Source organism: Glandiceps talaboti, chromosome 23 (assembly GCF_964340395.1).
Source record: "Glandiceps talaboti chromosome 23, keGlaTala1.1, whole genome shotgun sequence".
NCBI classification, from domain to species: domain Eukaryota; kingdom Metazoa; phylum Hemichordata; class Enteropneusta; family Spengelidae; genus Glandiceps; species Glandiceps talaboti.
This window is the reverse complement of record NC_135571.1, coordinates 5,162,953-5,190,452: the sequence shown is the minus strand read 5'-3', so window position 1 is coordinate 5,190,452 and position 27,500 is coordinate 5,162,953. Positions and strand designations below refer to the sequence as shown.

The 27,500-nt window shown below is 36.3% G+C and overlaps 3 protein-coding genes across 6 annotated transcripts in view; 1 reads left to right on the top strand and 2 right to left on the bottom strand.

The window, feature by feature from the left end:
* The window catches only part of LOC144452655 (beta-1,3-galactosyl-O-glycosyl-glycoprotein beta-1,6-N-acetylglucosaminyltransferase-like), an 8,226-nt gene extending 7,473 nt beyond the window's left edge, over window positions 1-753 (bottom strand). For all 4 annotated transcript variants that reach the window (XM_078143794.1, XM_078143800.1, XM_078143798.1 and 1 more), the window contains exon 1: window positions 449-753. The gene's annotated coding sequence lies outside the window, so the exon portion shown is untranslated. The remainder of the gene's footprint in view (window positions 1-448) is intronic.
* LOC144452852 (large ribosomal subunit protein uL1-like) overlaps window positions 1-27,500 on the bottom strand; it is a 418,633-nt gene that overhangs the window by 284,021 nt on the left and 107,112 nt on the right. The gene's annotated exons all lie outside the window — the stretch shown is intronic.
* Window positions 846-8,241, top strand: LOC144452971 (growth arrest-specific protein 2-like). Its single transcript, XM_078144205.1, has 7 exons — window positions 846-953; window positions 2,866-3,002; window positions 3,374-3,495; window positions 4,490-4,631; window positions 5,692-5,897; window positions 6,756-6,857; window positions 7,519-8,241. The coding sequence occupies exons 2-7, from the start codon at window positions 2,876-2,878 to the stop codon at window positions 7,687-7,689; spliced, it is 870 nt and encodes a 289-aa protein (XP_078000331.1). The 5' UTR covers window positions 846-953; window positions 2,866-2,875; the 3' UTR covers window positions 7,690-8,241.

The following is a 27,500-nucleotide window of genomic DNA, read 5'->3' as shown; positions in this document are numbered from 1 at the left end:
ACCCAAAATATTACAACAAGCAGATCTGTTATTTAAGACATATATATATATGGAGAAAAAAATCGTAGCCGGGAAATTTTCGATTGAAAACTGTTCCTGTTTCATTTCAAACCACGAATCCCGGCTGCCATTTTGTACACACATGATCGTTACACCGTAGACGTGTATTCATTCCGCCCGTGTGGAAATTGTCTTTTTTCTAACAACATACACATAAAATTTAGTGCTGACGATCTTTACTGATATATGAAAAATGGCACTATCGCCTTTTTTGTGAAATAAAGTTGATAAAGAACCCTGAATTCGGGTACCGACTTTCTACTACGGATTTAGCTTGGGGACCACCAATTGAAGCTGTCAAAAAGTGTAAACTAACGAACGACAAAACAAGAAACTTGGGTGCATATAAATCATAGGAGACATAATTACAAGAACAGGGTACACTTACCAACAACACGATTCCTGCGACGATCGATTCTTCAACAATTGAACACTCTTTTACACGTGAAACCAAAAATTGTCAGCGAAGTAAAAACTTGTCCTGAGTCACTGCTACCGCGTCATGACGCTAACGGAAGTTTATGTTTTCGCTACAAATTGGATTATTTTTAGATTGGATGCCAACAGACGTGTCACGGCCAGATGTCAAGTTTACTTTGATGTTTGCCGCAGTTGCGTGTCCTTCTCTCTCTATTGTCTATGGTATAACTGTCCACCTTCTGTGATGACGTTAGTTCACTTGCGAACTCGGTTAAGATCTGGCTAGGGGAGTAGAGAAACCACTGACATACAAACGGAAGTTTTGTTACGTCAAGGTCGAAACACAGACTACAGCTGAATTTGAATGAAGATATTGTGGCGACGGGAACGCAAATGAACCCTGAATGATGAAACCAGTGAGATACTCGTGACTATTAATTCTAACAAATAATCAGTAGTGTCCGTGAAATAAGGTAGGTAACGTTTTATATTCACAATTATTGCTCGGTATTAAACGGACAGCGCGCCAAGATTCGCTAACGTAACGACTAACGTTAAATTCACTCGTCGCTAGCTTCCTAGGTCAGCTTCCGATCCCGATCGCTTTTCGACATTTACGTATGTTCATATGATTAATGATCACAAGTCACGATGAAGCTTTTATCACATTTGAAGACACAAAATGACGTTCATTTGTTACTGCAAGGTCTGTTCAGAAATTGTCTTTCTGTCAAGGCGAATCTTATAAATATACGCCGATGTGTTTTTTGATAGGAAACCATTTTCATGAAAACAATCTGGATTTCTCGCGGACATGTTTTGAATGTAAGCCTACAATAACGTGAATAGTATCATGGGGTTTGATTAGCATCAAATGTTCATTATGTCCTGTTACGATTAGAATTAAAGTTATAATAGCAAGTCTGGCATCAAGGCTATACGGTGTCTGGTAATTTGCAACCACCTGTTAATAATGGTGTCTCCTTTTCTTCAATGTATGTACGAGAATGAACCCATGCAGGTGAATTCTTGTCTGTCACCTCTTAGGTTCAATATATGTTCAATAGTTTCTTGAGGTCCACTACTTTCAACTATCAAAAGTCTAGCCGTGCTTGCAGACTGAGTAAGTCGGGATGTGATTCTGACTATCTTCTCCCCAACTGAGTTCCAACTTACTCCGTCTACAAGGCTATCCATAACATAACAAGTAAGCTGAATGAAAGCGACCCGCTATGTTATGGAGTGCAAACAATGGCAAATCTTTCCGCTTTCTAGCTACTTGGGACATTTGAAATTGAAACCATACCTGTGTTATGAAGGTTATATATTCTGAACACCAAATAATTTTCTTTTAATTTTGCTTTACCAAATAGTATTTCACAAAACAATAAAAATTAAAAACAAAAAAAACTGTAGAATATCATATGCTGTGCCTCCTTAAGTCAGTGATAAACAGAAAACACCCACAACAAGATGGGACACACCTTGCATTGTATTATGCTTTTGTGTATACAAATGAATTATACAAACTTTTTTTATAAGAATAGGGTCTGCATATTGACTGGCATAGAGGGTATTGCCTTCACTAGCAAAGGCCTTTTGTGTAATATAAATTATGGTTTGTTGAATGTTTGTCATAAACAACTTATATCACTATCCAGGGCTCAAAATTAGTAGCAGTCCAGGGTACATTGACTACTAAACATTGCCTCTAGACTACCAAATTAGCAGTAGTCCAGGACACATAGACTACTAAACATTGTATCTAGACTACCAAATTAGCAGTAGTCCAGGACACATAGACTACTAAACATTGTATCTAGACTACCAAATTAGTAGCAGTCCAGGATACATAGACTACTAAACATTGTATTTTTGACTACCAAATTAGCAGTAGTCCAGGACACATAGACTACTAAACATTGTATCTAGACTACCAAATTAGCAGTAGTCCAGGACACATAGACTACTAAACATTGTATCTAGACTACCAAATTAGTAGCAGTCCAGGATACATGGACTACTAAACATTGTATTTTTGACTACCAAATTAGCAGAAGTCCATGGCACATAGACTACTAAACATTGTATCTAGACTACCAAATTAGTAGCAGTCCAGGATACATAGACTACTAAACATTGTATCTAGACTACCAAATTAGCAGTAGTCCAGGGTACATAGACTACTAAATATTGTGTCTAGACTAGCAAATTAGCAGTAGTCCAGGACACATAGACTACTAAACATTATATCTAGACTACCACCAAATTAGTAGTCCGGGACATTGTATCTAGACTACCAACATAATAGTAGTCCAGGACACATAGACTACTAAACATTGTATCTAGACTACCAAATGATAGTGACCTCTGAACTCTTGACAGGTGAACCAAAATGATGGAAATAGATCAAAACGTCCCTGATTCATCAATGGGGATGACACAAGAAATAGCAGCATCAGCTGATGCTACTTTAGTACCTTTGAAGGAAGACTTAGCAGAATGGTTATCAAAACTCCTTGGTAAGTGATGGTAATAATTATGATAAGGCCTAAAAAACATTGTTTGGTTCCGGTTACCCAACCCCCACCTAGTTTTTCACTGACGACACTAAACTTTTTTTATGCATATAAGAAAACAATGATAAAATCGCAAAAATTGTGAACTCTTGCGAGAAATAGTGGACGGTGGAAACTGACATCAAATTAAAAAGACATTATAAAACTTCTTCCAATCTGTAATGGCTGTATATCTGATGAGAAGAAACCAATAACTTAGAGACCGTATGGCAAACAATTGAAATGACATGGGAACCCCAGTAGATTTTACCTACTTACCCCCTTAGCAAAAACACTGTCATTGTTAGTAAACTGTTTTGTTTTCATGTTTTCAGATGTTGAAATCACAGCAGAGAACTTCTATGATTCACTATGCACTGGTGTATTACCTTGTAAATTAGCACAGACAATTCAAAGTAAGGCAGAAGAATGCAAGGAGAATGGGGCTGTCAAAGTGGTAAGTGTCAAACAAATCAAAAATTGAGTCTCAGGTGTTTTTTTAAAAAAAAGACTATAATGTACAATTCTCTAGTCTGGATGTCAACGAGGTTTCTAACTAAACCACGTCTAGTCAAAGTCCCTCAATCAGCACAAAAAGTTGTTCATCCAATCAGTGAACCCCACCTGTTATAGTGATGTAAACAGTATATAAGTAGCATCCTGAGCTGACAAATGTACCGTATTTGGACATTACATAACTGCCCCAATAAACACTAACTTTATGAGGGACTGCGTTATTGGTTAGAATTTTGTGATTGATTAACAAAGACATGATGTTAATGACTGGGTGGGTGGCTGTGGATGAATTTTAAATTACATCTCATGCATCTCAAGACTTCTAGAGTAACGACTTTGACTATACTGTGAGTGGAGGTGTAAATTGTAATGATTCCGTATAGGAACTAGACTACCCAGAGAGATAACTATCTGGTTTATATGTTGTTTTCCAAACTAAAGTTAGTGTTTATTGGAGCAGTTACACAATATCCAAATATGGTAATCACAGAATTCTAACCAATGATAAGTTAGTAGTCTTTATGGGATCAGTTACACAATGTCCAAATATGGTAATCACAGAATTCTAACCTATGATAAGTTAGTGTTTATTGGACAGTTACTTTCATGTCCATAAATCTTCCATCCTCATCACGTAATCAGTGGTAGCCTGAGTGGGCTACTAGCTGCAAATTATGGTAGCCCCATGACAAGAATTGATAGTCTGGGGACATGGAACTACTGTTAATTTTGATCCCTGAAATGGCATACTCAAATGACATACATTGTAAACTAGTTGTATGTTTGAAGAATGTTTAATACATTTTGCCGTTTCTGATCACCATGCTGATAGTTCGTATGTGTTCTACTGCTGAGTGGTATTGTAGCAATGAAATAATCATTGAACAGCTGTACGTTTAATTAATTTTTTATTCACCTTTTGTCATTTCACATAGGATATTCCAAAAAGAAAGATAAGATGTCGACAGAATGCAAGCCCTGGGTCTTTCTTTGCCAGAGATAACACAGCAAATTTTCTGTCATGGTGCCGAGACTTTGGTGTCCCAGAAGCTTGTCTATTTGAATCAGAAGGACTTGGTAAGAATTTCAAGGGTCACAAGCTGAGATTAGACTGTTGACAGTCGTTCGTTTCTTTTTTGCTACGTTTTATCTAAAACTAAAGTCGTTGCCTCGCTCTGATCCAGAGCAATACTATAACCGCGTACTGATCAGCGAGTGCCGGAGACACAAGTGACTCGTTCGTGCCTTCAGCAAACACAGTTCCTGTCAGTACGCATTAGTATTCAGTGCTACGGGGCAAGGCGACGACTTTGTTTTAGATGAAACATAGCAAAAAAGGCACAAACGACTGTTGACTGTCTGAAGCTGAGTTTGCAATTGACTGAACTCAAACTTGGTATTAGGATATAAATCAGATATCGTAATTTATCATACGTATCAAAAAATGTAAAGGAACTCTCTACTATGCAATCAGCAGTTTTGTGAATGCCAGAACACAAATTCTTATGTCATAGATGGTGTGCATCAACATTAACAATAAATGAGAATTGTAAGTTGACATTTTTGTAAGTATTTTCACTTGAGCAAAATGCTTAACAACTCAGCTTGTGCCACTTAAAATATGCATACAACTTTCCTCTCAATAAACTAACTTTATACCTCTTTATTTTCAGTAAAACTGACAGTGTAAGCGATAGAGAGATTAAACAAAGAAGTGTTTTTATTTCTGTCTTTTTGGGAGATTGTGTACTGATTAAACATTGTTTTCTTTGTCATGTATTGTATGAGAAGGAGTAAAATCACTCACAACACCAGTTGAACACATTTGAACAAAAAATATAGAATTTATACCCTGATCCTTCTGAGCCACAACTATTTGCATATATGACATACTGGTTCTGCAGTGTTCAAAATATGAGTCATAAGTTCTAAATCACCATTATTTCACAAATCTTCATAAAATTATTCTTGTTGTATAATATTTTTAATATTCCCAAATATTTGTCTTCCTTCCTTGACGTAAGAATTGTCACTTTGTGTTGACAAGGCCACTTAAGTCACTCATATTTCTCTGGTTGATTGAAGAAAAATATTGGGAATAATATCTGAATTTAATGATGTTGTTTCTTTTTGTTAGTTTTACTGAAGCAACCAAAAGATGTATTAGTGTGTATATATGAATTAGCCAGGATCGGGTCTAGATATGGAATTGAACCACCAGGTTTAGTAAAACTGGAAAAAGAAATTGAAATTGAAGAGGAAGCTAGTGAGAGACCAGTGTCAGCGTCCAAACCACCAGCAAAGAGGAGACCCAAGACAGCTGCAGAAAGACTAGATCAAGAGGTAATAACCATTATGATATTATGACGGAACCCCCTGATGTGTTAGTGCATGTGTGTTGTACTTGGGGTATTTGTGCTTGCAGTGTTCGCTGTAGCCTACTTTCGCAAGGATAGCAAATGAATTTGAAAGTGCCGAAGAAATACTGCAAGCACAAGTGCAAATACGCACCGTACCCAAAGTAGAACTCGTGTCGAACGAGCCTGGCTGAATTTTTCCTTTAAGTTGATAGCAGTAATCAATACAAGTGTACTAAAGGTAGAAATAAGTCTGACTGGACTTTTCCTTTAAGTTGATAGCAGTAATCAATACTAGTGTACTAAAGGTAGAAATAAGTCTGACTGGACTTTTCCTTTAAGTTGATAGCAGTAATCAATACAAGTGTACTAAAGGCAGAAATAAGTCCAACTGGACTTTTCCTTTAAGTTGATAGCAGTAATTAATACAAGTGTACTGAAGGCGAAATAAGTCTGACTGGACTTTTCCTTTAAGTTGATAGCAGTAATCAATACTAGTGTACTAAAGGTAGAAATAAGTCGGACTAGACTTTTCCTTTAAGTTGATAGCAGTAATCAATACAAGTGTACTAAAGGCAGAAATAAGTCTGACTGGAGTTTTCCTTTAAGTTGATAGCAGTTATCAATACAAGTGTACTGAAGGCGAAATAAGTCTGACTGGAGTTTTCATTTTAAGTTGATAGCAGTTATCAATACAAGTGTACTGAAGGCGAAATAAGTCTGACTGGAGTTTTCATTTTAAGTTGATAGCAGTTATCAATACAAGTGTACTGAAGGCAGAAATAAGTGTGACTGGACTTTCTTTCAAGTAAATGTATTTGTGGCCCATTTCTATCTTTGTCAGGTTCAACGCATATCAGGACAGTGTAAATGTGCTGAAGTCTTTGAAATCAGGAAAGTCTCAGAAGGACGGTATAATATAGGCGGCAAAGTGGTCTTTGTTAGGGTAAGTAACATTCTTTTTATACACCTCTGTGATTTGCATAAAATTTATCTCATACCTGAGTGGTCCTACAACCACCAGTATGGTGTTTTATCTCCTACCTGAGTGGTCCTACAACCACCAGTATGGCATCATGGGACCTACGAGACATGCATATGCATTAGATGAACAATGAATATTCATGACTATTTATCTAGAGTTATAAACTCTTTGGAGTGAAAAGGAAAACATGTAATGGTGCGTGTTGGCAGTACTTTAAATACGTTAAAGGCGGAGTTGGCCACCCATGTGGTTGCCGTTAACAATTCAACTTTGTAATCTTGATCTTGAAAGAGTAATGCAAGTTAACAGCTTTTTAGTACGAGTAACGAACAAGCCCCAATCTGATCATGTTTTGTCCAATATTGTATATACCATATACCATGTATAAATATCAACTTTTTGTAACAACACACCCATTCCCAAAACATCCACACACCAAATTTATTACCAAAATCACCATCTGCTCATTGTTGTCACGCATTTTCATACAGGAATCACTCAATTCACTGTACGCATTCACGTTTGACAATAACCCCATGAAGTTAGGGGGTCCTTTATACCCCTGTCTCGCCTTTAAATCAATACCTACATGATGGAACTTTTGATGTATTTCTTTCAACAGATGTTAAAAGGAAAACACGTAATGGTACGAGTTGGCGGTGGTTGGGATACGTTAAATCACTACCTGTCACGCCATGACCCCTGCAGGGTAATCAAAGTGCGAAGGGCAGCAGGTGATGATGGTCAAGAATTTCTTGTCATTAATGCAAATTATAAGTCAAGGACTCCTTAACTTTATAGTAATTTGCTATGCCGACAATTAACTAAAGGGATCTATACGAAATCATTTGGTAGACTCCCTAGGCAAATGTAAATTGAAATGACTCTGACAATGTCATTTTGTAAAAAGTAGTTTAGAAATAACGTTTGTTAATATAGTTAGTTTATATAAATGCCAGCCTGAGATGGGTATGGTCCAGAAATACAAATATTTTATATATATTTTTGAAAAATGCAGATATAAACTATACAAGTGTCAACTTAACTTTTAGAATACAAATACATGTCCATGTACATCATAATCTGTTATCATAAAAACAAAAGATTGTATAGTTTTGCCACTAGGGGCACTATTCAAAACTAGATAATCAGTTTGAAGTGTGTGTTGAAATTAATTGTGCCGTACCATGGTGTATTTTGAAAGGCATCCTTTGCTACCATTTCTTAGCAAATGTCCATGACAGTCTCAGTTGATTTAAATAGTATTTGTGTATTTTTCTTTTTTGATTGAGTAAGATTCAGGGAACTCTTGGTGATTTTACACCTATATCGTTGCCTGCGTCTTGTGCGGTTATGAGTTTGTTATTAATAGCAAAAAACTTAATCTTCATTTTATCAAATCTTGAGTGCCTTCGCATAATAACGGCTTTCAAAAATGGTTGTAGAGATGATAACCAGAACATGGCATGTAAAATTGACACACACATAAATATAATTGAAGTAGAAAATATACACAAGAACAAACCCTAGCAATCTGGACCATGTCCATTTAAAGTACCTGAATTGTTTTCTTTTTTATATAATCATGTATGATATTTTGTCAGTGTAATTTTTATTTTTGAATAATTTAAATTTGTGCTTGGTGTAATGTAATAATATATTCCATGACGTTTGCAAGAATTGTAAATATGATTTCTTTTTGTGTTGTATATTTGTAAATTTCAGTAATGTTTTTATCAACTTAATGTTTTTGTATTTGTTATAATTAATTGTTTTCACATTAAGTGCATAAAATGAAGCTCATCAGTATTCATATATGCAAATTATATTCATTAACATATTCAGATTTATGGCAATGTTATTAGTTTTTTCATTAAGTGCACACTACAAAGTCATCAATATTCATATATCATTAACATATTCAGATTTATGGTAATCAGTTATATTAGTTTTTAATTAAGTGCACTTGGCTCATCAATATTCATATATGCAAATTACATTCATAAACATTCAAATTTATGGTAATCAGTTATATTTTGTTTTTTTCATGAAGTGCACAGTACAAGGCTCATCAATATTCATATATGGAAATCACTTGCATTATCATTCAAATTTATGGTAATCAGTTATATTTGTTATATTTAGTTCTTATTGAATGCACGATATGAGGCTCATCAGTATTCATACATGCAAATTAGTGTCATTAACATATTCAAACTTATGGTAATTTGTTATATTTTGGTTTTCTTATTTAGTGCACAGTATGAGGGTCATCAGTATTCATACATGCAAATTAGTGTCATTAACATATTCAAATTTATGGTAATTTGTTATATTTTGGTTTTCTTAGTGCACAGTATGAGGCTCATCAGTATTCATACATGCAAATTAGTGCCATTAACATATTCAAATTTATGTAGTTATGTACATTTTTGTATTGTCAATGGTGAATGCTCATAGCCCCTATATCTTATGTGCTGTGCTTTTTATTCCCAGAGTTCCTCATCAAAGTTGTATTCCTGCACTTCCAGCATGAGTTTGTATTATTTTGTTAGATGTATTCTTGCCTGAAGACTCCCTCTCAGTCCATTGACTTCACTGAAGTGTAATTATTTACAATTACTTGTGTGAAATAGCTGTAGTATTTAGTTCAGAAAATGTCTCAGCAACGTACTTCTTTGATGTGCAATTTTCAGTGACCGTGGATTGTTTTGAAGTTTCAAATTTGCAAGGACCAGACACATTGTACTAATTGTGTCTTAAACCTATTGCAAGGTATTTACTATGAGAATGTTATGCCTTAAAAGGGAATGCTGCTGTCATGAATATTCATTGTTCAACCATGATGCAATAGCCCACAGCAAAGATACCATATAAAGGCACAAGATCAACTTAATGTTTCTCTGAAATCACAAGTAATTGTAGGTGATGTAAAATCATGAAATAACTCTGAAGAACCCATAGTTTATGAAAATGTCTATATTTCCTGAAGATTTCCATTTTAATTGTGTTATCCCACCTAGTAGTTTTTTGTGTATAAAGAAATACCCTCACCCCGGTAGAAAGATGATTAACCATTTGACCAGGATGATGCCACTGAACTTGTAACGAAAGCTAATTAGTCCAAGTTAATATGAAGTAATAACAATTCAGTGAAGTAAGCAGACTATGAATGAGTCTATACGTACCTTAACTTGTAGCCTAGAGTCCAGTCATATGGGCATTATGTTCTCGCTTTTTCCCTACCACGCCTGGCATTTTGCAAATGATGCAGTATTTTATTGAAGCTACGGCCAGAAAACATTTCCTATTGAGTTTTTAATTCTTCCTGCTGTGAAATGACGTCAATAGCATCATCACATGATTAGAACTAACTAGAAGGGTTAAGCTGTATGATGTAAACATAATTACCATATTCTGTGTCATTTCGGGAAATCGTAATCTAATTTTAGATTTGAATACTAGTATAGGACCCTTATAGCAAAATATCAGGCGTTGTAGGAGAAAAGTGAGAGCAAATTCCCATATGACTAGATTCAAAACTAGTTACCTTGCTGTGTATATGTATAACTATACTCACCTCTAAGACTTTTACTTCACAGCTGTTTTTCGCCGATCAGCAACCAGTCAATCTTTGAATCTCTAGATATATTAGAGACTTTGGAGGAATTGTAACCATGTAAGGTAGGACCTTACCTACTACAAAACTAACATAGGTGTATACATGTATCCTGATTGAAATCAGATGTAGTGGTTGGCTAGTCGTTCACTCTTGCTGTACTTGAAATATCCTTTGTGGTGTGTGTACCATGACAGGGCGCCCTCACACATCGGTCAACCCCATGCGGTGCCGGAGACGAAAACATGGAAAACAAGGAAAGACAAACACAGTCCAATCTACACAACTAGCTGACTACTACATCAGACTTTAATTTGGTTAATTGGTATAAAGTCAATTTGGCCACACAATATTTTTGTTATGTTTTCTGCAACTACGTTTGACGCATTCTATATCTCATAGGAACATCACTCCAACCATTAAAAATTTAAAATTGGTATAAAGTGAATTTAGTCACATAATTTATTTTTTTATCTTTCCACAACAAAGTACTTGTCCACAAACTGGATATTTAAAAAAAAATGTTTTATTGAGATGTCCCTTTTGATAAGTTTTGGTCACCAAGTGAGTTGCCGTAAAATATCACTTTGAACGTTTCTGCAGATACAGGAAAGTTTTGCTTATATTAGAATGAGCAACCAGACGTTTTAAAATCAAAAACCACAAGAAATTCTACTCAGCACTTCAAATCACTTGCCAGGACAAGTAAAATGCCATTATTTAGAGCCCTGTGTATACACTCCTTAGTACAAAGCTGCTTAAGGTATTAGACCACAATCATAGAGCAATTATTTTGAGCCCTGTAATTGCAGACATTATAAAAATGTTGTGTGGCCTATAAAATGTGTTATACCTATGTAACTTTTGTAGTAAATGTTCACATCCAATTTGTCCTGTCCAATATGTTTTGCTTTTGTATTAATTTCACTGATTTGTTCCCAATTTTTATGTTTTGTTTGTTTTTCAGTCTTATCATGTAATGTATGCAGTAATTCAGATTAGATGAGGAAAAGTGATAAAGTGTATCACATTGCATGCATATATATAGAATATAATTTTTACATTTTTTGTCAATTTTGTTTTAGTTTTCAGAAATTCAGAACAAACTGACTTTGATTTATTGATTTGATTTTAAAGTGTCAATTTCATCTTGTTTAAGAGGACACAACACAAAACTTAATTTTACCGTTTGTGATATTGATAAGATTGTCAAAGAAAGCCTTGTTTTACAGTATATGGTGTTAGTTAGTAACGCAGTGATCAATTGCTACTGTACTATTTGACATTTTCTGTAATTGAACTTTTGTGTGAACTGTTTCAACTGTCCATATGGATGAGGAGTTGGTATTTATTTTAGATTTTTAATTTATAATTAATTTTTATTTCGGCTTCCTACTTGAAAAATCAATGTAAAACAACATTGATAAAGTCTGTGTTTGTAACTCAATACATTGCAAAAAGTTAAAATAACATATACAAAATTATTTATAGTACATACAATAACAAAGATTTTACACATTTATTAATCTTTTGTAATTCATTGAGTTACAAACAAGGACTTGGCATATGTTGTTTCACATTAATTTTTCAAGTAGGAAGCCATGATAACATTGTTCTATAAATTAAAAATCCAAAATAAATACCCAATCCTCATCCATATATGACCACTGTAATGTTACATGCAGAACATTTCCACATTTTCCAACCCATCCCTATTCTGCACTAAAAGTAATTTCCAAAATTTTCATCTATCCGTATTCTGTATGTAGAGATAATTTTCCTGCGTTTTTCCATACTTTACAACTTTTCCGAATTGTGTTAAATTTATGGAAACTCTTTTACAACACTCTCCCCCACTAATTTACTTACACATATAACTGATAATATTCACTTTAAAAATTTATGAAATTTATGTGAAATATCACACTTGCCATTAGATTTTGTTGATGAAATTTCAATATTTATTTCACAAAAGCACTTTTCTGAGGAACATTTACTCTAGGATTTTATTTAAAGCTCCACTAGCCTGCAACTGGGACATTTTTTGAAACTGTTTTTTTTCTTACTCGTAATATCGTTCCCCTTGAAAAGTATTGAATCGCCAGTCGGTAAATATATTTGGGCAGCCCTACACACAATATGGTAATATGAATCCAGTCAATGTGATATTTTGGGTCCACACCCTAAAAACAGCGCCCCCAACGTGATCACAATTTCAACTTGTTACTATACTACTTATAGACAAAATCAACCTAATAGGGAACTTGCAAGTCCGCCATGTTGAATGCTGCATCATGGGAAATGTGATAATAAATACTAATCAAATAGTATTGTAAACAATAATGTTACATTGTTTGTAACCACAAATGATCAATTCATAGTCACCCTGACCACTGCGGGAGGTTAATTTTATCGGTAACTCCAGATTAGGTATTATGATAACCACAGATAATCCCATAGTCCTTTGCATCTGAGCATGCTCAGTCTGGATTGCAAGTTCCCTATTGAGATATACAATGTCTATTTTTTATTTTTTTATTTTTTTTTTTTTATTTATTTACATAACTGCTCCGTCAAAACATTTTACATATCTCAAGCAAATGTCTATGTATTGGTATTTTAACAATTTCCAGTGAATATATTTTGGGTTGTCTGTTTACAAAAATTAATCTCCAGTTACAGCTGGTGGAGCTTTAATATTAGAAAATAGACAATGGTAAATGAAATTAAAATGATTTCAAGGTTGTAGCAGTAGAGTATAGAATAAACTAGATGTTTATATTATTCAAGAGAGATAAATAGAACAAATGAGAAATACTGACAATATCTCTCAGCAGTGATGCACAAGTTGAAATATTTGATTGCCATAGCAACAAATTTTGATTTCCTTTGAAGGACAGTTTTACCGGTTGAACCTAGCATACTGCCTGAATCTAGTATACGGGTTAGTAGTGAGCTCTCTAGCAGCCATATATGGACATGAAATTGGTTAAAGAAAGACGGTAGCCTTTCCTTTGATAAGTGAGCTCTTTATGGCTCAGTTTTACAATGCTGTTGATAGATCAAATATAATACATATTTCCACAAAGTGAGCCCTCTAGTGGTAGGTAGTATTGCAAAGCCATTACAAGTGACAAGCAATACACCTTTTCATAAAGTGAGCCCTCTTGTGACTCAATATTGCAATGCTGTGGACAGATCAAATACAATACACCTTTCTATGAAGTCAGCCCTCTAGTGGCTCAATATCACAATGTTTATCAGAAGTACAAGACAATGGACTGTTTTCATCAGATGGCCTGGTATTACAGACCTGTTGATATGTGAAAGACAATACACCTTTGTTGTACTTATCTTTCTTTTGTTACATCTGAAATGGACAATATTTTATGAATCTGTTTGGTGTATTTTGCACAATACAAAATAACACTTGAAATGAACAATATTTTATGTGCTTCTGTACTGTATTTTATATTTAGCAAAGTACAAAATAACACTTGAAATGAACAATATTTTATGTGCTTCTGTACTGTATTTTATATTTAGCAAAGTACAAAATAACACTTGAAATGAACAATATTTTATGTGCTTCTGTACTGTATTTTATATTTAGCAAAGTACAAAATAACACTTGAGATGGACAATATTTTATGTGCTTCTGTACTGTATTTTATATTTAGCAAAGTACAAAATAACACTTGAAATGAACAATATTTTATGTGCTTCTGTACTGTATTTTATATTTAGCAAAGTACAAAATAACACTTGAGATGGACAATATTTTATGTGCTTCTGTACTGTATTTTATATTTAGCAAAGTACAAAATAACACTTGAGATGGACAATATTTTATGTGCTTCTGTACTGTATTTTATATTTAGCAAAGTACAAAATAACACTTGAAATGAACAATATTTTATGTGCTTCTGTACTGTATTTTATATTTAGCAAAGTACAAAATAACACTTGAGATGGACAATATTTTATGTGCTTCTGTACTGTATTTTATATTTAGCAAAGTACAAAATAACACTTGAAATGAACAATATTTTATGTGCTTCTGTACTGTATTTTATATTTAGCAAAGTACAAAATAACACTTGAAATGAACAATATTTTATGTGCTTCTGTACTGTATTTTATATTTAGCAAAGTACAAAATAACACTTGAAATGAACAATATTTTATGTGCTTCTGTACTGTATTTTATATTTAGCAAAGTACAAAATAACACTTGAGATGGACAATATTTTATGTGCTTCTGTACTGTATTTTATATTTAGCAAAGTACAAAATAACACTTGAAATGAACAATATTTTATGTGCTTCTGTACTGTATTTTATATTTAGCAAAGTACAAAATAACACTTGAAATGAACAATATTTTATGTGCTTCTGTACTGTATTTTATATTTAGCAAAGTACAAAATAACACTTGAGATGGACAATATTTTATGTGCTTCTGTACTGTATTTTATATTTAGCAAAGTACAAAATAACACTTGAGATGGACAATATTTTATGTGCTTCTGTACTGTATTTTATATTTAGCAAAGTACAAAATAACACTTGAAATGAACAATATTTTATGTGCTTCTGTACTGTATTTTGTATTTAGCAAAGTACAAAATAACACTTGAGATGGACAATATTTTGTCATAGCTCAGTTTTTCACAGTACAACCGACACTTGAAATGCACAGTACTTTAAATTTGTCAATGCATATTTTGCACATAATGAAACGCACCTTGAAATAATCTTGTATTTGTATTTTTTTGTGTAAAATATTTAGGTATTTGTATAATCTAACATTTACATTTTTATTATTGTTAGCTGCTATTTTTAGAATGACTTTAATGACAGGTAAAATTGAACAAGGGTATTTAGACAGAATTTAGTTGAAAACATGAATTTTACAACATTTCTGTGTTTAAATGACTACTACAACCCTTAACAGCCAACTAAAGCATTTTCCATTCTTATCACAATCATTTATATCATCCATATCAAGTGTAAAATAACACTGGTTTAATTACAAGACCAGTATGTAGCCTTTCCAACTGTAGTCAATTTAAACAGTGTTGTTGGCTATTACAACTGGTAACACTGAAGTAAAGCACTTTCTCTATGTGCTACACTCGGTTTATAGCATTCATATTACAATGAGTAACACTGAAGTAAAGCACTTTCTCTGTGCTACACTCGTTTATAGCATTCATATTACAACTGGTAACACTGAAGTAAAGCACTTTCTCGATGTGCTACACTCGGTGTATAGCATTCATATTACAACTGGTAACACTGAAGTAAAGCACTTTCTGTATGTGCTACACTCATTTATAACATTCATATCAAGTGAAAAATTATACTTTTTCAAAAGGTTTATTTACAAGCCTAGCATGTGGCCTTTCTAATGTGATCAATTAGTAAATGAAACAGTATATTGTAAAGCGCTTTGAGCACGGACTGTGAAAGCGCTATATAAGAACCCAATATTATTATTATTTATTTCATTATACTTTTACACTTGATATGGATGCTATAAATGATTGTGGTACAAACAGAAAATGCTTTACCTTGGTGTCATGGGTTGTACTTTATATGGATGCTATAAACAATTGTGGTACATACAGAAAACACTTTACTTTGGTGTTATGGGTTGTAAACACAGTGTAATGTCTAATGAGAGTGCGCCAACTGTGATTATCTGTAACTGTAAGTGAGATATCCATGTTTTGTGACATCTATGTTTACTCTGTAGTCATTTTATGACAAACTTGTGATTTGCACGGTAAGACTGTGTGACACCATATACTTGGCTAATGAGTAAATGTAACAGTATACTTTTATACTTGATATGGATGCTAGAAACAATTGTGGCAAGTACTAAGTAGAGAAAACACTTTAGTTGGGTGTTAAGCATTGTAAAATATTTTGTGATTTTGATATTTTGGCACACATTACACAAAGATTTGAGTCTCATTTTTTCATGTGTTTGTTATTTAATGGTTAAAAATTGGACATAATTTTGAACAAAATATTTTCACAAAGTTGTAATTTGATAATTTGTTTCCGTCCGTTGGTTGATTTATAACAGTGGTTAAAATTTCTTTGGTTCATTTAGTTGTAATTTTGAAGAAACTTGTTTTTAGACACAAGTTACATGATTTCAGAGTTTTTGATCTCATGCTTTTATCATCTGTTAGCTCATTAGTTATTACGATAGTATAAATGGAAATATCACTGTGTATTTTTATTGCCATGGTAATTGAGTCTTTGGTTTTCTAAGATAGACACAAACTAAAACTATTGTCCCAACATGTTGATGCAACAGTGATAAGCTATTAAATGGATATATAGTCTCAGTAGGGAGACGTCTCTGAAAACTAGTTTATTTAGAGTTCCATGAACTTGCAGTGTTGTTTTGGGACATCAAATATTTAGACTGTGTTGATCACAGGGTGATTAGAATCACACAACAGAGGAACCACTATCACCCACTTGTGTAGTCTCCCACATTGAAGAACAATAGATTTAGTTTGTGTCTATCTTAGTAAACGGAAAGCTGAATTACCAGTGTCGTAAACAACTTACCAGCCCTATGATGCTTAGCAGCCAGATTCTACAAGGCAGTCTCTAAGAAATAGACATATCCCGGTGTTAATCGATAGTTATCAAGAATATTTGGATGAAATATAGGAATACCTGTATGACTTTCAATGACCATGATTTTGATACAGTACATAGATGTATGTATGTAGAACTGGTGCATAGACTCTGGGGTGAATAGGGTATGAAACATTCCCAGTGTTAACATCAGACTGACACCAGACTAGTCCAGTGTAAACAAGAGTAATTCTAAATATCTTACTATCTTGTCCAAAACATAGACATGTCCATCATGGTTCAATGTTGTGTCTGTAATGTATCAATTTAATGTAGTAATATGTCCATGATACATTCAAGCTTTTTTCTGATGTCACCAAATCAATTTCAGTCAAAATTCAGATCAAATTCTCATTGGTGGCTGTGTTATGACATCACAGTTTGTATCCACCAATCAGGAAAGTCCTATTTTACATATGCAAAATACATAATTTCAAGGTGCTAGCTGTATTCTTGTCACAGAGTATGAAATTTACATGTATACGTTTTGTGTTTGTATTTGCCACTGAACAATCTATCCGCAATAGGGAACTTGCAATCCAGACTGAGCATGCTCAGACGCAAAGGACTATGGGATTATCTGTGGTAATCGTAATACCTAATCTGGAGCTACCGATAAAATAAACCTCACACAACGATCAGGGTAACTATGAATTGATCATTCGTGGTTACAAACAATGTAAGATTATTGTTTACAATACCAATTCATTAGTATTTATTATCACATTTCCCATGATGCAACATTCAACATGGTGGGTTTGCAAGTTCCCTATTGTGTACTCTCTACCCACTTGTGGAGTTAACCACATTGAACAACAATAGTTTTAGTGTGTGTTATGTCTATCGTTAAAAGTAAGCCAAACCCAGGGATGGGGGTGAGGGATACTCCCCAAACTTTCAGATGGGGGTGGGGGGGGGGGGTGACCGAAATTCAAAACATACACACATGTACAGACCATTGTAAGGGATTTTCAGTCAATCATCTAGTCAGTTACCTTTATTCTGATTCTGTGAAAGTATTTTTCAAGCTTGAAGACTTAAGTTTCCATGTTATCAACCATGATTAGGGTATTTTTAGATCATAATTTTACCCATGTTTAGGGAATATTTCTTTGTGAAAATGTGAACCATTCTGGTAACATATACCCACTTACTTTTCTGTGTCTTGTAAACTTTGAAAATTATTTGTTTTACATGAACAGTTTTTACTTTAATGTCGTGTTTTAGCATAGACTTGTATGTATGTATACAAGGATTCATTGTTGCCATGGCTACATATCATTACTTTGCATTTTACTTTTTACTTTACAGTTTTTACTTTAATGTCGTGTTTTAGCAGACTTGTATGTATGTATGTATGTATACAAAGATTCATTGTTGCCATGGCTACATATCATTACTTTGCATTCATTCATTTGTTTATCTGATTCTTAATTTTAATGAAAAGGAAAATAAAAAAAATCCATTTGCAAATGCCAATATTGAAGTGTTTTATGTGTATGGTTCAGTGTTCTGAGTGGTGTGTTTTATTGCCTCAACATTTATCATTACTTTTGTTGAACATAGAAAGCAAAGACCAATGGTTCCCGAAGAGAAAATCACGGATCAGTCGGTAACTTTCGGCCTATGTTGGAACAAAAGAGACCCTCGAATTCTACCAGAGGCAATGACAGAGCTTGTAGTCCCCCTATTAACACCTCGGTACATTACCCCTTTCTAATAAGTTCCTATCTAGCCTGTGGTGCTAACTGATTCGCGTAATTTTCTGTTTCAACACCTCATGAATAATATTTTTGAGAATTTTATAAGACGGGTCGAGAGTGAGCGGTGTGTGAGGGCGCCGCATGACTGCGTACCATATTATACTCGGGATGATTGATATTGTGGGATAACGTACTGAGTCAATATTTCAGATCGGTAGCTAGTTCAAGCTGTTTGAAATTGTGTGCCCTATCACATCACTCACTTTAGACACTTAAATTGAATAATTTCCCATCGCAGATGTAAATCCCTCCTAAATTTTGTGTTTCTGCAATAAAAACTTTGAAAATACTATTTACTTGGGCCATGGACACCTGTTGCTGTTGACAATACAAAGAAACGGACATTCTTTTCATCTCTTACGTAATAAGTCGTTTTTACCCTACAAACATGCAGTCCCAACGAGCTACCGATCTGAAATATTGACTCAGTACCTAGGATGAGGCGCCCTCACTGTCACACATCATCTGTAATCCTGAGGAGACTTTAAAAATTTCCCAAAAAATTATTCATGAGGCGATGAAACACAAAATTTCGGGTATCAGATAACACCACAGGCAAGAGAGAAGCAAAACATTAACGTGTATGGTGTCGAAATGTTAATAGGTGCATTACAAGCTCGGTAATCATCTTTAGTAGTTTGGACAGGTTTCTTTTGTTCCAAAAAGGGCCGAACGTTACCGAGAATTCCGTGATTTGCTCCTTTTTGCTCTTCGGGAATCATCGGCCTTTGCGGCTTGCCACAGCATGCATGCAACACCGATGATTCCCGAAGAGCAAAAAGGAGCAAATCACGGAATTCTCGGTAACCTTCGGCCTATGTTTGAACAATAGAGCCCCTCGAATTCTACCGGAGGCAATGACAGAGCTTGTAGTCCCCCTATTAACACCTCGGTGCATTACCCCTTTCTAATAGGTTCATATCTAGCCTGTGGTGCTAACTGATTCCCGTAATTTTCTGTTTCAACACCTCATGAATAATATTTTTGAGAATTTTATAAGACGGGTCGAGAGTGAGCGGTGTGTGAGGGCGCCGCATGACTGCGTACCATATTATACTCGGGATGATTGATATTGTGGGATAACGTACTGAGTCAATATTTCAGATCGGTAGCTAGTTCAAGCTGTTTGAAATTGTGTGCCCTAACACATCACTCACTTTAGACACTTAAATTGAATAATTTCCCATCGCAGATGTAAATCCCTCCTAAATTTTGTGTTTCTGCAATAAAAACTTTGAAAATACTATTTACTTGGGCCATGGACACCTGTTGCTGTTGACAATACAAAGAAACGGACATTCTTTTCATCTCTTACGTAATAAGTCGTTTTTACCCTACAAACATGCAGTCCCAACGAGCTACCGATCTGAAATATTGACTCAGTACCTAGGATGAGGCGCCCTCACTGTCACACATCATCTGTAATCCTGAGGAGACTTTAAAAATTTCCCAAAAAATTATTCATGAGGCGATGAAACACAAAATTTCGGGTATCAGATAACACCACAGGCAAGAGAGAAGCAAAACATTAACGTGTATGGTGTCGAAATGTTAATAGGTGCATTACAAGCTCGGTAATCATCTTTAGTAGTTTGGACAGGTTTCTTTTGTTCCAAAAAGGGCCGAACGTTACCGAGAATTCCGTGATTTGCTCCTTTTTGCTCTTCGGGAATCATCGGCCTTTGCGGCTTGCCACAGCATGCATGCAACACCGATGATTCCCGAAGAGCAAAAAGGAGCAAATCACGGAATTCTCGGTAACCTTCGGCCTATGTTTGAACAATAGAGCCCCTCGAATTCTACCGGAGGCAATGACAGAGCTTGTAGTCCCCCTATTAACACCTCGGTGCATTACCCCTTTCTAATAGGTTCATATCTAGCCTGTGGTGCTAACTGATTCCCGTAATTTTCTGTTTCAACACCTCATGAATAATATTTTTGAGAATTTTATAAGACGGGTCGAGAGTGAGCGGTGTGTGAGGGCGCCGCATGACTGCGTACCATATTATACTCGGGATGATTGATATTGTGGGATAACGTACTGAGTCAATATTTCAGATCGGTAGCTAGTTCAAGCTGTTTGAAATTGTGTGCCCTAACACATCACTCACTTTAGACACTTAAATTGAATAATTTCCCATCGCAGATGTAAATCCCTCCTAAATTTTGTGTTTCTGCAATAAAAACTTTGAAAATACTATTTACTTGGGCCATGGACACCTGTTGCTGTTGACAATACAAAGAAACGGACATTCTTTTCATCTCTTACGTAATAAGTCGTTTTTACCCTACAAACATGCAGTCCCAACGAGCTACCGATCTGAAATATTGACTCAGTACCTAGGATGAGGCGCCCTCACTGTCACACATCATCTGTAATCCTGAGGAGACTTTAAAAATTTCCCAAAAAATTATTCATGAGGCGATGAAACACAAAATTTCGGGTATCAGATAACACCACAGGCAAGAGAGAAGCAAAACATTAACGTGTATGGTGTCGAAATGTTAATAGGTGCATTACAAGCTCGGTAATCATCTTTAGTAGTTTGGACAGGTTTCTTTTGTTCCAAAAGGGGCCGAACGTTACCGAGAATTCCGTGATTTGCTCCTTTTTGCTCTTCGGGAATCATCGGCCTTTGCGGCTTGCCACAGCATGCATGCAACACCGATGATTCCCGAAGAGCAAAAAGGAGCAAATCACGGAATTCTCGGTAACCTTCGGCCTATGTTTGAACAATAGAGCCCCTCGAATTCTACCGGAGGCAATGACAGAGCTTGTAGTCCCCCTATTAACACCTCGGTACATTACCCCTTTCTAATAGGTTCCTATCTAGCCTGTGGTGCTAACTGATTCGCGTAATTTTCTGTTTCAACACCTCATGAATAATATTTTTGAGAATTTTATAAGACGGGTCGAGAGTGAGCGGTGTGTGAGGGCGCCGCATGACTGCGTACCATATTATACTCGGGATGATTAATATTGTGGGATAACGTACTGAGTCAATATTTCAGATCGGTAGCTAGTTCAAGCTGTTTGAAATTGTGTGCCCTAACACATCACTCACTCTAGACATTTACATTGAATAATTTCCCATCGCAGATGTAAATCCCTCCTAAATTTTGTGTTTCTGCAATAAAAACTTTGAAAATACTATTTACTTGGGCCATGGACACCTGTTGCTGTTGACAATACAAAGAAACGGACATTCTTTTCATCTCTTACGTAATAAGTCGTTTTTACCCTACAAACATGCAGTCCCAACGAGCTACCGCTCTGAAATATTGACTCAGTACCTAGGATGAGGCGCCCTCACTGTCACACATCATCTGTAATCCTGAGGAGACTTTAAAAATTTCCCAAAAAATTATTCATGAGGCGATGAAACACAAAATTTCGGGTATCAGATAACACCACAGGCAAGAGAGAAGCAAAACATTAACGTGTATGGTGTCGAAATGTTAATAGGTGCATTACAAGCTCGGTAATCATCTTTAGTAGTTTGGACAGGTTTCTTTTGTTCCAAAAGGGGCCGAACGTTACCGAGAATTCCGTGATTTGCTCCTTTTTGCTCTTCGGGAATCATCGGCCTTTGCGGCTTGCCACAGCATGCATGCAACACCGATGATTCCCGAAGAGCAAAAAGGAGCAAATCACGGAATTCTCGGTAACCTTCGGCCTATGTTTGAACAATAGAGCCCCTCGAATTCTACCGGAGGCAATGACAGAGCTTGTAGTCCCCCTATTAACACCTCGGTACATTACCCCTTTCTAATAGGTTCCTATCTAGCCTGTGGTGCTAACTGATTCGCGTAATTTTCTGTTTCAACACCTCATGAATAATATTTTTGAGAATTTTATAAGACGGGTCGAGAGTGAGCGGTGTGTGAGGGCGCCGCATGACTGCGTACCATATTATACTCGGGATGATTGATATTGTGGGATAACGTACTGAGTCAATATTTCAGATCGGTAGCTAGTTCAAGCTGTTTGAAATTGTGTGCCCTAACACATCACTCACTCTAGACATTTACATTGAATAATTTCCCATCGCAGATGTAAATCCCTCCTAAATTTTGTGTTTCTGCAATAAAAACTTTGAAAATACTATTTACTTGGGCCATGGACACCTGTTGCTGTTGACAATACAAAGAAACGGACATTCTTTTCATCTCTTACGTAATAAGTCGTTTTTACCCTACAAACATGCAGTCCCAACGAGCTACCGCTCTGAAATATTGACTCAGTACCTAGGATGAGGCGCCCTCACTGTCACACATCATCTCTAATCCTGAGGAGACTTTAAAAATTTCCCAAAAAATTATTCATGAGGCGATGAAACACAAAATTTCGGGTATCAGATAACACCACAGGCAAGAGAGAAGCAAAACATTAACGTGTATGGTGTCGAAATGTTAATAGGTGCATTACAAGCTCGGTAATCATCTTTAGTAGTTTGGACAGGTTTCTTTTGTTCCAAAAGGGGCCGAACGTTACCGAGAATTCCGTGATTTGCTCCTTTTTGCTCTTCGGGAATCATCGGCCTTTGCGGCTTGCCACAGCATGCATGCAACACCGATGATTCCCGAAGAGCAAAAAGGAGCAAATCACGGAATTCTCGGTAACCTTCGGCCTATGTTTGAACAATAGAGCCCCTCGAATTCTACCGGAGGCAATGACAGAGCTTGTAGTCCCCCTATTAACACCTCGGTACATTACCCCTTTCTAATAGGTTCCTATCTAGCCTGTGGTGCTAACTGATTCGCGTAATTTTCTGTTTCAACACCTCATGAATAATATTTTTGAGAATTTTATAAGACGGGTCGAGAGTGAGCGGTGTGTGAGGGCGCCGCATGACTGCGTACCATATTATACTCGGGATGATTGATATTGTGGGATAACGTACTGAGTCAATATTTCAGATCGGTAGCTAGTTCAAGCTGTTTGAAATTGTGTGCCCTAACACATCACTCACTCTAGACATTTACATTGAATAATTTCCCATCGCAGATGTAAATCCCTCCTAAATTTTGTGTTTCTGCAATAAAAACTTTGAAAATACTATTTACTTGGGCCATGGACACCTGTTGCTGTTGACAATACAAAGAAACGGACATTCTTTTCATCTCTTACGTAATAAGTCGTTTTTACCCTACAAACATGCAGTCCCAACGAGCTACCGATCTGAAATATTGACTCAGTACCTAGGATGAGGCGCCCTCACTGTCACACATCATCTGTAATCCTGAGGAGACTTTAAAAATTTCCCAAAAAATTATTCATGAGGCGATGAAACACAAAATTTCGGGTATCAGATAACACCACAGGCAAGAGAGAAGCAAAACATTAACGTGTATGGTGTCGAAATGTTAATAGGTGCATTACAAGCTCGGTAATCATCTTTAGTAGTTTGGACAGGTTTCTTTTGTTCCAAAAGGGGCCGAACGTTACCGAGAATTCCGTGATTTGCTCCTTTTTGCTCTTCGGGAATCATCGGCCTTTGCGGCTTGCCACAGCATGCATGCAACACCGATGATTCCCGAAGAGCAAAAAGGAGCAAATCACGGAATTCTCGGTAACCTTCGGCCTATGTTTGAACAATAGAGCCCCTCGAATTCTACCGGAGGCAATGACAGAGCTTGTAGTCCCCCTATTAACACCTCGGTACATTACCCCTTTCTAATAGGTTCCTATCTAGCCTGTGGTGCTAACTGATTCGCGTAATTTTCTGTTTCAACACCTCATGAATAATATTTTTGAGAATTTTATAAGACGGGTCGAGAGTGAGCGGTGTGTGAGGGCGCCGCATGACTGCGTACCATATTATACTCGGGATGATTGATATTGTGGGATAACGTACTGAGTCAATATTTCAGATCGGTAGCTAGTTCAAGCTGTTTGAAATTGTGTGCCCTAACACATCACTCACTCTAGACATTTACATTGAATAATTTCCCATCGCAGATGTAAATCCCTCCTAAATTTTGTGTTTCTGCAATAAAAACTTTGAAAATACTATTTACTTGGGCCATGGACACCTGTTGCTGTTGACAATACAAAGAAACGGACATTCTTTTCATCTCTTACGTAATAAGTCGTTTTTACCCTACAAACATGCAGTCCCAACGAGCTACCGATCTGAAATATTGACTCAGTACCTAGGACTATTGACTATCACACATCATCTGTAATCCTGAGGAGACTTTAAAAATTTCCCAAAAAATTATTCATGAGGCGATGAAACACAAAATTTCGGGTATCAGATAACACCACAGGCAAGAGAGAAGCAAAACATTAACGTGTATGGTGTCGAAATGTTAATAGGTGCATTACAAGCTCGGTAATCATCTTTAGTAGTTTGGACAGGTTTCTTTTGTTCCAAAAGGGGCCGAACGTTACCGAGAATTCCGTGATTTGCTCCTTTTTGCTCTTCGGGAATCATCGGCCTTTGCGGCTTGCCACAGCATGCATGCAACACCGATGATTCCCGAAGAGCAAAAAGGAGCAAATCACGGAATTCTCGGTAACCTTCGGCCTATGTTTGAACAATAGAGCCCCTCGAATTCTACCGGAGGCAATGACAGAGCTTGTAGTCCCCCTATTAACACCTCGGTACATTACCCCTTTCTAATAGGTTCCTATCTAGCCTGTGGTGCTAACTGATTCGCGTAATTTTCTGTTTCAACACCTCATGAATAATATTTTTGAGAATTTTATAAGACGGGTCGAGAGTGAGCGGTGTGTGAGGGCGCCGCATGACTGCGTACCATATTATACTCGGGATGATTGATATTGTGGGATAACGTACTGAGTCAATATTTCAGATCGGTAGCTAGTTCAAGCTGTTTGAAATTGTGTGCCCTAACACATCACTCACTCTAGACATTTACATTGAATAATTTCCCATCGCAGATGTAAATCCCTCCTAAATTTTGTGTTTCTGCAATAAAAACTTTGAAAATACTATTTACTTGGGCCATGGACACCTGTTGCTGTTGACAATACAAAGAAACGGACATTCTTTTCATCTCTTACGTAATAAGTCGTTTTTACCCTACAAACATGCAGTCCCAACGAGCTACCGATCTGAAATATTGACTCAGTACCTAGGATGAGGCGCCCTCACTGTCACACATCATCTCTAATCCTGAGGAGACTTTAAAAATTTCCCAAAAAATTATTCATGAGGCGATGAAACACAAAATTTCGGGTATCAGATAACACCACAGGCAAGAGAGAAGCAAAACATTAACGTGTATGGTGTCGAAATGTTAATAGGTGCATTACAAGCTCGGTAATCATCTTTAGTAGTTTGGACAGGTTTCTTTTGTTCCAAAAAGGGCCGAACGTTACCGAGAATTCCGTGATTTGCTCCTTTTTGCTCTTCGGGAATCATCGGCCTTTGCGGCTTGCCACAGCATGCATGCAACACCGATGATTCCCGAAGAGCAAAAAGGAGCAAATCACGGAATTCTCGGTAACCTTCGGCCTATGTTTGAACAATAGAGCCCCTCGAATTCTACCGGAGGCAATGACAGAGCTTGTAGTCCCCCTATTAACACCTCGGTACATTACCCCTTTCTAATAGGTTCCTATCTAGCCTGTGGTGCTAACTGATTCGCGTAATTTTCTGTTTCAACACCTCATGAATAATATTTTTGAGAATTTTATAAGACGGGTCGAGAGTGAGCGGTGTGTGAGGGCGCCGCATGACTGCGTACCATATTATGCTCGGGATGATTGATATTGTGGGATAACGTACTGAGTCAATATTTCAGATCGGTAGCTAGTTCAAGCTGTTTGAAATTGTGTGCCCTAACACATCACTCACTCTAGACACTTACATTGATTAATTTCCCATCGCAGATGTAAATCCCTCCTAAATTTTGTGTTTCTGCAATAAAAACTTTGAAAATACTATTTACTTGGGCCATGGACACCTGTTGCTGTTGACAATACAAAGAAACGGACATTCTTTTCATCTCTTACGTAATAAGTCGTTTTTACCCTACAAACATGCAGTCCCAACGAGCTACCAATCTGAAATATTGACTCAATACCTAGGATGAGGCGCCCTCACTGTCACACATCATCTCTAATCCTGAGGAGACTTTAAAAATTTCCCAAAAAATTATTCATGAGGCGATGAAACACAAAATTTCGGGTATCAGATAACACCACATGCAAGAGAGAAGCCAAACATTAACGTGTATGGTGTCGAAATGTTAATAGGTGCATTACAAGCTCGGTAATCATCTTTACTAGTTTGGACAGGTTTCTTTTGTTCCAAAAAAGGCCGAACGTTACCGAGAATTCCGTGATTTGCTCCTTTTTGCTCTTCGGGAATCATCGGCCTTTGCGGCTTGCCACAGCATGCATGCAACACCGATGATTCCCGAAGAGCAAAAAGGAGCAAATCACGGAATTCTCGGTAACCTTCGGCCCTTTTTGGAACAAAAGAAACCTGTCCAAACTAGTAAAGATGATTACCGAGCTTGTAAGGCACCTATTAACACCTCGGTACATTACCCCTTTCTAATAGGTTCCTATCTAGCCTG

Bases quoted from the DNA above. Each gene is read 5' to 3' on its own strand.
- LOC144452971 (XM_078144205.1), top strand. From the start codon at position 2,876: ATGATGGAAATAGATCAAAACGTCCCTGATTCATCAATGGGGATGACA. The intron at 3,003-3,373 runs GTAAGTGATGGT...TCATGTTTTCAG, and splicing joins ATGGTTATCAAAACTCCTTG to ATGTTGAAATCACAGCAGAG. The intron at 3,496-4,489 runs GTAAGTGTCAAA...CATTTCACATAG, and splicing joins AGAATGGGGCTGTCAAAGTG to GATATTCCAAAAAGAAAGAT.